At 38.1% G+C, this 13,105-nt stretch overlaps 1 protein-coding gene across 1 annotated transcript in view; it reads right to left on the minus strand.

Moving 5' to 3' along the window:
* LOC127413600 (dystonin-like) overlaps positions 1-13,105 on the minus strand; it is a 276,523-nt gene that overhangs the window by 121,229 nt on the left and 142,189 nt on the right. The window contains exons 39-42 of the mRNA XM_051650862.1: positions 6,568-6,720; positions 5,639-5,872; positions 3,980-4,264; positions 1,443-1,991 (exon numbers count right to left, since the gene is read on the minus strand). Coding sequence (XP_051506822.1) covers positions 1,443-1,991; positions 3,980-4,264; positions 5,639-5,872; positions 6,568-6,720 — 1,221 coding nt within the window. The remainder of the gene's footprint in view (positions 1-1,442; positions 1,992-3,979; positions 4,265-5,638; positions 5,873-6,567; positions 6,721-13,105) is intronic.

The raw sequence follows: 13,105 nt of genomic DNA on the forward strand, positions 1-13,105 counted from the left end.
CAGCCATCATACTCAGGAGGGAGACGCATTCTGTCTCCTAGAGATGAACGTAGTTTGGTGCGAAAAGTGCAAATCAATCCCAGAACAACAGCAAAGGACCTTGTGAAGAAGCTGGAGGAGACAGGCAGAAAAGTATCTATATCCACAGTAAAACGAGTCCTACGTATATCGACATAACCTGAAAGGCTCCTCAGCAAGGAAGAAGCCACTACTCCAAAACTAGCATGAAAAAGCCAGACTACAGTTTGCAAGGGCACATGGGGACAAAGATCTTACTATTTGGAGAAATGTCCTTTGGTCTAATGAAACAAAAATTGAACTGTTTGGCCATAATGACCATCGTTATCTTTGGAGGAAAAAGGGTGAGGCTTGCAAGTCGAAGAACACCATCCCAGCCGTGAAGCATGGGGGTGGCAGCATCGTGTTGTGGGGGTGCTTTGCTGCATCATGAGGAAGGAAAATGATGTGGACATACTGAAGCAACATCTCAAGACATCAGCCAGGAAGTTCAAGCTCAGTCACAAATGGGTCTTCCAAATGGACAATGACCCCAAGCATACCTCCAAAGTTGTGGCAAAATGGCAGGGAATGTTTTCTACGATTAAATGTCAGGAATTGTGAAAAATGTTTAAATGTATTTGACTAAGGTGTATGTAAACTTCTGACTTCAATTGTGTATATATACATACATATATATATATATATATATATATATATATATATATATATATATATATATATATATATATAATAAAGAATGAGTAAGTGTTTCAAAACTTTTGCCCAGTAGTGTGTGTGTGTGTGTGTGTGTGTGTGTGTGGATATATATATATACACTGGCAGCCAAAAGTTTGGAATAATGTTCAAATTTTGCTGTTTCGGAAGGAAATTGGTACTTTAATTCACCAAAGTGGCATTCAACTGATCACAAAGTATAGTAAGGACATTACTGATGTAAAAAACAGCACCATCACTACTTGAAAAAAATCATTTTTGATCAAATCTAGACAGACCCCATTTCCAGCAGCCATCACTCCAACACATTATCCTTGAGTAATCATGCTAAATTGATCATTTGGTACTAGAAAATCACTTGCCATTATATCAAACACAGTTTAAAGTTATTTGGTTCATTAAATGAAGCTTAACATTGTCTTTGTGTTCGTTTTTGAGTTGTCACAGTATGCAACAAACTGTCTTAAGGTCAATATTAGGTCAAAAATGGCAAAAAAGAAACAGCTTTCTCTAGAAACTGAAGACTTCATACAAAGGTGTACACTACCGTCTTCAAAGTAGGCTTCATTTTCTTCATGCAAAAATACAAAAAATGTATTCCATAATTTTGTAGTGAAGAGTGACCCCAAAATATTCTTGACAGGCTTTGCGATATTTGCCCGTGGATTCCAAATACAGTACAAAGTTAATAAAGTGAGCAAAATTACCTGTGTGTGCAGCGCTTTGTAGTGAGCAGCAGCAGAGTCCAGCTTCTCTTTCACTGCAGCACAAGTCCCAGTCATGTCCACCATGGGAAGTCCGTCCTTTCCTCCAGATTCAGCAGGTGTGCAGACCTTCGCTGCATCCAATACCTTCTGCCCTGAGATGGTTATGAAGCGCAGATCTCCTTTATGTGAGACGACGTCCTCAGAGAAGCTCTTCTGTCTTTGTAGATTACTACTCAAGGTGTCCAGACTTGCAGCGGGCTTCGCTAGCTCCTCCACCTGCCCTTGGGCCTGCTGGAGCCACGTCTCAAACTCATCACAATCACCCTGGAACTTCTGAAGCTCCTCCTGAACACTCTGGAGCTGCTTCATCTGCTGCTCGGTCTGGGTGAGCGACGCCTCGTAGCGGCCCTTCAGCTCTTTAATGTCTCTCTGTAGCTTCTCTTTCTCAGCAGGTGACAGGACTTGAGCCTGTTTGTCGAGTAAAGCTTGTGCTGACTGAGTGGCAATGATCAGGTCCTGCTGCTGGGACAAAATTTCCTGGTGGTGGGCCTGCGAGAGGGGGAAAATGCATTTCATTGTACTTAAATTTGTTATATCGCGAAAAATGTTTACGCTTAAAACATTAATGTTTCCATATACATAAGTCAGGCATATAAGGTACCATTTGAAAGCTTAGAATCTGAACTTTTCAGAGATAACAATCACTTACAATAACAAAATAAGTCCTCAGAACATTCACGCTGAAAATTAACACCCCCTTGAGGTAATGGGGTAGAAATATTTATAGAAAAATAAAAGTCCTTAACATAGCACCTAAATGGATAAGTCATATATCAAATGAAAGCTCTCAGGAATGCAACTGTACAGTTTATTTTGTTGTCCTAATACCACAGTTCGAAAGATTTTCAAAAGACTTACAAAATGAAATATGATTTTTATAAGTCATCAAATACAAAAGTCTCTTTTATGCGACAGCCACTGCTGCTGTAAGCCCCAAATAGCTAAAAACTTTAAATGTGCTTTTACCTTAGGCAGTTGTCTAAAAAATTTGCCATTTTTTACTTGCTTGGCTGAATAATCCAATGTTATATCATAGATGTCCAGAACAAAATATGCCATCCAGCAGGAAAAGCATGCTAAACAAATCATCAGAAAAATATGTTTTCGACTATTGATGATAAAATGTGATATATCTTCGCAAAGGGGAGGATCTCAGCTTTCTAATGACACTGAGCTTCTAGTCCACTCAGAGGCCGAGATATTCGATGAAATTATGAGGGTGCTGTTTGAACTGAAAATTAGACTGAATGTCTATGGTCGAGCACTTTTTTTTTATTGCAATTCAAGATCAGTCACAATAAGGCAGTACATATTAACAAAAGTCTTAAAAAACGGACCACACGCACAGTATTACATAAAAAATATATATACAAGAAAACAAAGAGAAACAGAAAATAAATAAATAAATAAATAAATAAAATTATAATGCAGGGTCTTCTAGTAAATTAAGATCCTTAATCAAATTGAAAAATCTATGGACGAGCAAATCTGTGAGGACTAAAATGCGTTAGAGTGCCACCTGCATTTCAGATCTGTACAGTATATTGTGATAGAATGTGACTGAGAAAAATATAGTTTTTCTAGTGCTTGCTGCCATGTAGTGGAATGAAATGAGACTTTTAAATTTGAGGTAGAGTGAACAGAACCAGAATTACATGTCTAAAAATTTAGAGAGAAAAAAAAAAAATCTTTCTGTTTATCATAAAATTATAAACATCCAATATTATTTATGAATAATTGGAGTCTCTTTTTTTTCATTTGGGGAGTTCTCTAAAAAAATGTGCAGTCAGTATGTGTGAATGGTGAGCTTTTAAATTTGAGTGTGAACAATTGCGGGCGGCAGCCCAAAAATCCACTAGAGTTTAACAGGTTAAAGGTGCTCTCAGTAATTTTTTTAATTTGCAGTATTTGATCTACACTGCCACCTAGTGCCGTGGATATAGCATCATTCAGATACTATAGTTTTCAGTTAAAGATGCCATTGTAGACATTTGCTATTCACAGTCAGCCATGATTAATTTAATCTATGAGTGAAAGTGTCCAATATATGGGTGGTTACTAAGATTAAGCGAGTAGTATTCGGCTGGTCATGTGATCCTAACATGGCGGCCCCCCTGTGTAAAATAAAACAGCTTTTTTAAGGTTACTGATATGACTGCAGTTTTCATCTTATGTGAGTGGTCATATTTTCTTTAGGAGTAAAACTTTTTTAATGTGGAAAAAATACTAATTGCACCTTTAAATGATGATGCAGATGATTTACATAAAAGTTAATGATGACAAATGAGACATACCCTAAATTGCTGATAATATCAAATGAATATTTGCTAGTCATTTAGCAGATGCTTCTATCCAAAGCGACAATATTTATCCAAAGCGACATTGTACTAAGATAAAACACTTTTAGGTTAGACAATTGAGTATTTCAGTAGTGTTTTCAAAGGCTTGAACTTAATATATAATAATCAAGTACATACATGAATCCTGTCATACTGTTGGTCCAGATCCAGGGATTTACTGTCTTGTTCTTCAGCAGTGTGTAGAGGTGTGCTATCTGTAGAGTCCAAAGCATTTCCATTTGGATCATCTCCCTCTCTAATGATTCTCTTCACTGATGTGTTCTCCGGCAGGTTCCCATTCTGTTTTATCGTCTGATCCTTCTGTATTTCACCCATCTCTTTCTCCTTGCCAACATTGGAGATCCAGTCCAGAAGACCCTCAATCTTGTTTTTACTCTTTTCAAGTTGCTCAACAGCTGCGACCTGTATAATTGCACATATAGAAGACAACAAAAATTCGATAATTTACTGCAAATAACCACATGAAAAGATTATTTTGAAAGTCAGCATAAAACAACAAGTTACTGGATGCAACTTTTTAAAAGTAATTATAGGGTACAACGGGGCTAAAGGCTCCGCAGTGTAAAAGGCTCCACTGATTTTATTTTCTCCCAAAACATTAAAGAGCATCAAAAACTACCACAGGACTTTCCTAAACACCTGTTTGTCACTATGCACTGCAGAATTTTCCTGATCCATGAGATCATTGCGTGTGGTGTCTATAGGTTGATTTTGAGGTAATTTGATTGAATTTTTTATATTTTTTCAAATGTTGCAAATTTATGTAGCTAATGAAAATCCCTGAAATTAGCACATTTCTTTTTAGACACATTACTAATTTATCATTTTCAGTTCTGTTTAAGGTCATTAAATCAAAAATTTTTCAATAACTATCCAGTAAGTGAAAGGATAGTATTTGGGGTAAAAAGCCCCCCTGTTGCAGGAGCTAAAGGCCCCTATTAAACACATTGTTTCTTAAATGGGGTGAATAGATTAATGAAAAATGTTCAAACTGGGCTCACATTGATTCATCCAATCATAATAGAGATTAGTTTGTTTATAGAATCCTTGAGATGATATAAAATGTCAAATGTGTTTGAAATTAACAGGAAATGGTTGACTTTTTCTGAAGTAGTTATTTTGAATAAGCATCATCCTAATTTGTTACTCAATAAAGCATCTTGGTGTCACAAAATTATTCACGTCAGTTGACAAATTTTGCACTATAACTATTGCTCCTATCTACACAATATCACTTTAAACCCCTTGGGACCTTTTACCCCAAGTGAGGGAGATTTTTACCCCAAGTGTGGGGTAAAAACTCCCTCACCACCTTTTTTTAAAAACTGAATTTTAATCGAAACAATCTTCTGTTATTATTTCTTTTCACACAAATTATGTTGCTCCATCAATATTCATCAATATCAATTTTTTTTTTACCTTTATACATTTTATGACTATGAAAAAGGTGAAATTTCCTTAAGGGGTGCCTTTAGCCCCATTGTACCCTACTGTACATTTCCAATAGAGCGCAACATTGGTTCTGGAAGTATCTTTCCCATTCATTTTTCTTCAGAGGGATTTCTTCATAGGGAGTTTTAAACCATGAACCAAATCAACCTAGCAACATGACACTGACTTGTGGATTTGAGAGCTCACTATAGGTCTGTCTTGAAAGGTTTATTATACATAAAAAATAAAAATAAAAATAAATTCATGAAATGAATGAAGAGGATTTTTTACTTCTGGAACGCAATTGATTAGTGTTTGAAAGAACAAAAAGGCTTTTTCACCTACCTTCTCAGTCTCTTGCTTAATAGCACTTGTCAACACCTTGTCCAGATCTTTTCTGGACTCTTCTGCCCTCTGGTTAAGTGCATTTGCCTTGCTCTTCAGTTCCTCCAATTTGTTCTCAAGAGCTGATACCTGTTCTGGAGCGAGTTTACTGCGGTTCTCCTCCAGAAACTTCTTTGTGCTGCTGATGACTTCATTTAGAGCACTGGCATTAGCCTGCAGGTCTTTCTGTAAAGCCTGATGAACCAACACAGAGAGAAACTCTTTTAGTTTCCATTTTAAATAAAACATTTATTTAAACAGACAAAAAAATAAATAAATAAACACAAAATTAATTGCAAGAACCAAGTAGAATGCATTATACTCCATTACCATGAAGAATTACAATGTGTTATAACTTTGGTTACCTTTACAAGAACATACAACTGATTATGAAGTGAATTAAGGTGTAATGCATGCGACAATGTATTCCCTTAGATAGTAGTTGCTATCACATTGCTAGGCATTTGTGAGGGTTTTCTGGGTTGTTGCTAGGGCGTCCCTATGGAGTTTCTAATGTGTTGCTATAGTTTACTAGGTGGTTGCTAGGTGGTGGCTAGAGTGTCAAAAGAGCTCACCCCCAAGATATGTGTTGGACCCATTTTTAAAACTAGTCTATATGGTTTTGGTTGCTGGGCAAAAAATCTTATGTCAAATCACTTTGAAAAATAATAGCAATGCTTTAAATCAATAATCTGCACAATCTGATGTATCATTATGGCTGTAGCATAAATGGTGTGGGATGAGTTTCATACCATAGTTTTAAGCAGAAGAACATTAATAATAATCAACAATAACAGTGATGCTTGCTTTAGCAAACACCAATAATAACTTTATTATATACTGTATATAGTACTGGCCTCCTAAAAACAGTCACCAGGCTGAAAATTTACCTGATGCTCTTGTTGGTACTGCTGGATGTCTCCCACAGTCTTTGCCCTTACTGCCTGCTGCTGGTGGCCAATGAGTCGGTTCTCTGTCTGTGTTAGATCATCAAACAGCTCCTGGAGCTTCTCTGAGAACTCTCTCTGCTTATCCAAAGCAGCCTACCACATAAAGATACGTCTTCTATAAAATAAACATTTACTATAGAGCAAAACCACACCATTGATACAAATTCTGAGCAGGTAAACAATAGTAGTGACTGAGTATGCTGTAAACATGCCAGCCATTCACAGGGGTAGGTTTTGGCAATAGTAAGACAGAGATATACAGTATTCTGCTTAGGTGGGTTAGTGCTGCCTTTAATTGCTGGAAAGCATTCCCACGCAGCAAATCGAAAAAACTTTGGTCCTATAAGTGAGAGCTGAAAGGATTCAGGCAGCCTGAAAAATGCAAACACAATCAGGAGAATGTAAGTTTGTGACAGTAATCAAGCCATGGTTATTCTGTGTTGTAAACAGAAAAAAGTATTGCGATATCAGCAAAACACTATTTAAACACACTCACAAAATGACATTCATAAATCTAGAATTTTTCAAAATATCACTCATTTTAAGGTAAAACGTAAAGTATGTCATTTCCACATAAGTAGCAACACCAAACAGAACAGCAAAACTAATTTTGACTGTTGAAACCAATTTTGAACACTCTCCCATCCACCATTGTTCGGCAAACAGGCAGTGGCGCCCCAAACTCACATTATCGGTTTAGCCAATGTTGTTCTGTCTGGGCCATTCAAACAAAAGGACTGAAATTCTGTTTGGTGCAACTCGTCGTACAAAAATGACACCACTTCAATTTTAACACTCAGACAGTTCGAACCAACACTTCATATCAAAATACACAATAAAAGCAAAAAGATTCAGAAGAATTTTGAAACATTATCATTGAATTAGGAAAGCGAATGTCAACAGTCGATGTCGTCTCTTTCAGACCTGATGCTGCATCTCATCCTCACGGATCTCCAAGCACTCCTCTAGAGTTTGTCTCTGAGTAAACACTCTGTCCATGAGCTCTTTAAAGAATGTCTGGTTCATGCTGAGAGCTCTTAGAATGTGTCTGCTGTGAGCTGGACTCAGGAACTGAGTGTGCTCAGAAATGAAGTTTTGGATATCAAAAGCAGCATCTTCCATGAGATGTCGGGTTCCTGATAACTCCTTCTCAATGTCCTGAATAAGGAACAATAAAAAATGAAAATAAACCACTAAGTAGGCTAAAATTGTTGAGTGGCCTCATGCGATGAGGTTGCTGAATAGTAGGTGATGATGTTACTATCATGCTGTTTATAAAGCCTTGAATTTTTGCAACTTAATCAATATTTTCTATTAACTAAAAATATAGCTTACCTTAATTTGCTGAATCTTGTTCTTTATTCTTTCTAGGTCTTCAGCATTCATGATATCAAGTTTAGACACACTCTCAGAACTGTCTTGCAAACTAACTGAGATCTTATCAAGGGAGCATAGCAAATTCTGATATGAGGTTTCCAAATGAATCTGTAACGCATATTTGAACAGGTGTGAGATAATATAAACCTCTAACATAATCTGCATTATTAGACTGTGTTTTAGCAGGGCCGGCTCCAGGGCCTGGCCCACCTAAACATGAGGTTGGCCCACTCTGGCAACCACCCACCAACCACCTCCTTAACTGTCTGGCCCACCCAGTGAGTCCTGCAGCCCACCTTACAGTTGGAGCCGGGCCTGTGTTCTAGTATTTAACACTCATTTTGGTCAAGAATCTTCACTGACCTTCATTGTGTCAATGGCTAGTAGAACAGCATTACTTCTCTCAGCTGACAAGTGGCAAACATCTGCGAAAGCATTCTTTAAATCTATACAGACTGTTGCCAAATCTTGGTGGATTTGCGTGGGGATGAGTTCATCGGCAGAATTCAGAAGTTGCTCTGCTATGCTCAAATCTGTCGTTAGCATGTCATGGAAAACAGCAAGCTGTGCTTCCAAAGACTAGAAACGGAGTGGGTGAAATTAGATTGAAAAAAAGGATGGAATTGTTAAGAAGACTGGTAGAATAAGAAGAAAAGCAATAGAATACTGAAAACCATGCAGACAGAAAGCTTTGGTCCAAATATTAGCACCAAGTAGGAGCATGGGAGGTCTATAGGTCAAGAGAATTTCCTTGAGGTCAACAGAGAGGGAAAGGACCTTATAATTTACAAGTGACAAACCTGAGCATCCTCTAGCTGGCAATGCAAACCCTCAATATCTTCTGCTAATGGACCCTTGGTCAGCAAGTCGCTTCTTATATCTTCAAGAGTATCACAATGATCCTGAAGTCTGCCAACACATTCCAAGTATTTCTGCGTGGAATATCTCTGTAAAATTAATATACACTTATATACACTTACACTTTTATCCTATGATCCAAAAACACACATCTGCAAATCAGCATCTAATTCTTAGTTGGATTTACATGATTGTGCCAAGTAGGACATATTACTGCATCAACATTTTATGTTGGTCCCGGAAAAACATTCCTGACAAACAAATATAGCCCTAAACCTAACCCCAAACTTAACCCTATCCATTAATTACCCCTAAGATCAGAGGGCAATGATTAGTTAATGAAAATGTTGTTCAAACCCTAAACTTACTCCTAAGCCTAACACTAAACCTGACCATAAAATTGGATTGGTTGATAGAAATGTTGATCCAGGACAACAGGGATGTTGATCGAGGAATATATACCAGAATCATGGTCACCTTTAGAGATGAGAGTAGTAGCATGACTCACCCTAGGTCTGATATTGACTCTGTCCATTTGCTTTAAGTTTGGATCATCTGTCTTAAAGACCTGGTGGTTAGAATTGGCTGATTGGAAGACATCATTTGCAACAGCATCACCTGTAGCCTCAGCAGCAATGCTTTTAGCTTCCATGCTTTCACCTCTCAGAGCAGTGTCCGCCACGAGACTGCTTAACTCCCCAACCACTTCCTCCAGCACTCCCTGATAACTGCTCATGGAGATTCCCTGAATCACCTTCAGCAGCTGAGATTGTATCAACTCAACATCAGATTGATCTTTTGGTCCATGATTACTCTGATCAGATGGACACTTCTGTCCATCTTTTAACTCTGGACCAAGTCCTTTATTCTTTTTCAAGTCCAAGAGGATATCTGGGGCCTTGCTTTTCTCATTTAAGTTGGGTTGATTGGCAGCACAGTGTGTAGAGTGTTCCTGAATGATTTCAATAATGTTATCAATAGCCTGACATTTTTGTATCTCATCCACATTTTCAACTTCCAGCTTCATTTGGACTAATTCATTTAAGAGAGACTTAAAATCACTGTTGCCCATTAATTTTGGAATGATTCTCCCTTCTGTCCAAGCCTGCTGAGGTAACTGAAGGACTTTCTGATTTGCATCTTCAGCGACCGCTTTATCTCCACATTGAGGCTCTTTGAAGACGCCTGCACTTTGTTCAGTGTCCTGATCAAGCATGGCTCTGACAGAAGGTCTTGGTAGCTTGGGCACAGACTGCAGTTCTTTAGATTCTGTGAACATCTCTGTACAATGGTCAGAGGTGATGGCTGAAGCTGGTTCCATAGTTTCAACTTCTTTTCCATGCTTATAATCATTGTCACTTTTAAAGTCTAGTTCAGCATCTCTGGCTAACTCGGCTACAGCATTGGCCTTTGGAGCAATATGATTACATAATATACCTTGCTCACTTGAGTTTTGTACATTATGCATACCTCCACTTGAATCAGCTTGACAGGTATCAGTTACAATCTCAAGTAGTATTGGCTTAGAATTTACTGTTGATTCAGTTAAATCTTTTAGGTTGAGTTCAAGTGTCTCAGATCTTTGGGATCCTACCTCACTGTCAATGCAGCTTTCAATACAGACCGCTCTGGACTTTGTCATGAGTGTACCTTCAAACATTTCTAAGCTCTTGTCTTGTCCTGTAAGGTCCTCCTGCTTATACACCCCCTTATTGACACTATTCTCTATACTAAACTCATTTGGATTCTCGTCCAATTTAGCTGGCTTTTCACTTACATTATTGGAGTGTTTAGCTTTACAGGATGCTTTGCTTTGAGATGACATTTCATTTTTCTGATTTTGCAAATTTTGAGCCAATGTACGCTGACCATCAATTTCTATATTCGCCTCTTTTGCAGTCTCCATTGGTGACTGGGAACTTGCTTCATATAAAGACAAGTTTGAATGTTTTTGTGCAAGTGTTCCAACTGATGCAACATCTACTACCATTGGAAGCAAAATACTCAAACTCTCACAAAGAACTTTGCTGACAGATGAATATTCAGACTGCTCTTTGAAACTGTTGAGTTCCTGTTCAGCATTTTGAACACTCTCTGATGTTCTTTCCTCAGTGCAGATATCACTTTGTAATGAACATGATGTGCCAGAGTCACTTTGTATAGTGCTAATGACCTGACTCAATGTATTTTCAAGGTATGCAACCTGCCTGACACATGATGAAGTACATTTAGTTTCATAAAATTCATCTATGACAAAAGCGTCATCATTCTCTTTCTGCATTTTTGTCTCATTTTCTTGTGAAGTGAAATTTCCTTCTATTTCAACTAAAGTTTCGAGCTCATTTTTGGGATCCACAGTCTTGAAATTACCACAGTGTATACTGAAATATTGCCCAATTTCGTGAGTCTCTGCAACATTATCAACCACATAGTCCTTTGTTGAAATAACTTCACATGGAATGTCACAAATGGTCATTGTGGGGACTGTGACATCCTGACTATTGCTCATGCATGCTAAATCTGTAGATCCCTGCATGGCTTCATCTGATCTTGAGTTTCTTGGACTTGTTTGTCTGAGCTGCTCATTAGCAATATCAAGTGCTGTAACAGCTACTCTTTTGTCCTGCTGTGAATGCAACATTCTCTCAGCTTCTTCATCATCCAACATTTGCAGTTGGTGGGCATCAGAGACACTGCGCACACACTTTCCCTCTGGATCAATGATGGCCTTCCAGATTGGCTCTGAACAGAGAACACTTCTGCTAATATCATCAGTAATCAGACCCGTCTCTAAAGCCTCACAAACACTAATGGTTTTTCCAACTGCAGAGTCATAGAAACCACCCAGCAGGTTCTGCTTTTCCATGATTTGTAAGGCTAACTTACTTGATACACAGCTTTTATTAACAGATTTTCTCAAAACTGACACTGTAGCACTTTCGTTATCTTTCAAATTGTGCTCTCGAAACTGTAATGCAAGTACTTCTAAAACAGTTTCTTCATCAATAAGGCCTTTGTCGAGAGCAGCTTCAAGATCATACCGTTTTCCAGAGGTGACATCTAAAATCCCTCCTTCCTCTAGCTGTGCCCTAAGAAGATGGATGGCATAGTCTCTCTCAAGTTTGTCATTCCACACAACCCCAGAAGGTGGGAATTCTGAGATCATTTCTGTAGTGCTGGTTGTTTCCCTGGACAAAAGAGGTAAAGTTGCATGTCTTTCTTGGTCCTTTTCTGATTCTTCAATAGCATTATTACATTCGGGATTCTCTACTATCGAACACAAACTTTTTGCTGTTTCAGTTCTTGACATAGAAAAGGCTACATGTGGTAACTGCATTGCTTTTGTAACTTGAGGTGAAGCTATATCAGTTTTGTCTGCTTGGCAGTTGTCTGTGTATGAACAAGTAGAATCCTTTGGCACTTTGTTAGTTTCAATGATAGTCATATCTGCACAACTGCCTTGGAAATTATCACATTCTTTATCTGTTTTTAAAGGGTTAACACATGATTCAGAGGTTAAGGTAGGCTCTAGGTAATTTCCTAATGCATTAGCATCCTCTACCTCAACCTCTTCCTCAGTTATTCTCTCCAAAGGTTCACATGTTTGCAATTCCCCCATAGCACAAAAGCTGGCTATAAGATCATTCTCAGTGTCAGGAATGTTCTCGTTCAGTGGTGATTCATCTGAAGGATCTTTTATATAAGATGAGCTTATCCCATCTGCACATTCTGATTCTGATGTTTCAAAGAGTAATTTAGCCATTTTATTTAACTGCCCATCAAAGTTCAACAGCCTTTGACCTGACTTTGGATCCATATAGCTATTCATCATGAGGTAGGAAATAAATAACTGCTTTGCCTCAGAAGGAGACTGAATATTTGTGCTGCTTACATCCCTCTTTATTTTTTCATTGGGTGTACGAGATCCTTTGATTTGGTTTTCCTGCATGGCCAGCCAAGATGAAAATCTGTCATTAAGGTAATCAATGTTGGGGAACACATCTGGAATTTCTACTGTCTTCAGCAACTCTTTGGTAAACGTGTCAATCAAGTTTTTCTCCTCTGCAGTGTCAACGTCAACTACTTCAGAGTTTTCAGGTATGTACAAGGCTGTTATCTTCTGTCGGTTATGCAGTAGTTCAGATGCCAGTTTGTCTGTGATAATTTCTTGTTGAAGAGAGGTTGAGAAATTGAGGATTTCACCAGTATTAGGCCAAAGGAGACCCATGAAGGCTCTCTGTCT

Source organism: Myxocyprinus asiaticus, chromosome 23 (genome assembly GCF_019703515.2).
Source record: "Myxocyprinus asiaticus isolate MX2 ecotype Aquarium Trade chromosome 23, UBuf_Myxa_2, whole genome shotgun sequence".
Taxonomy (NCBI): Eukaryota; Metazoa; Chordata; class Actinopteri; order Cypriniformes; family Catostomidae; genus Myxocyprinus; species Myxocyprinus asiaticus.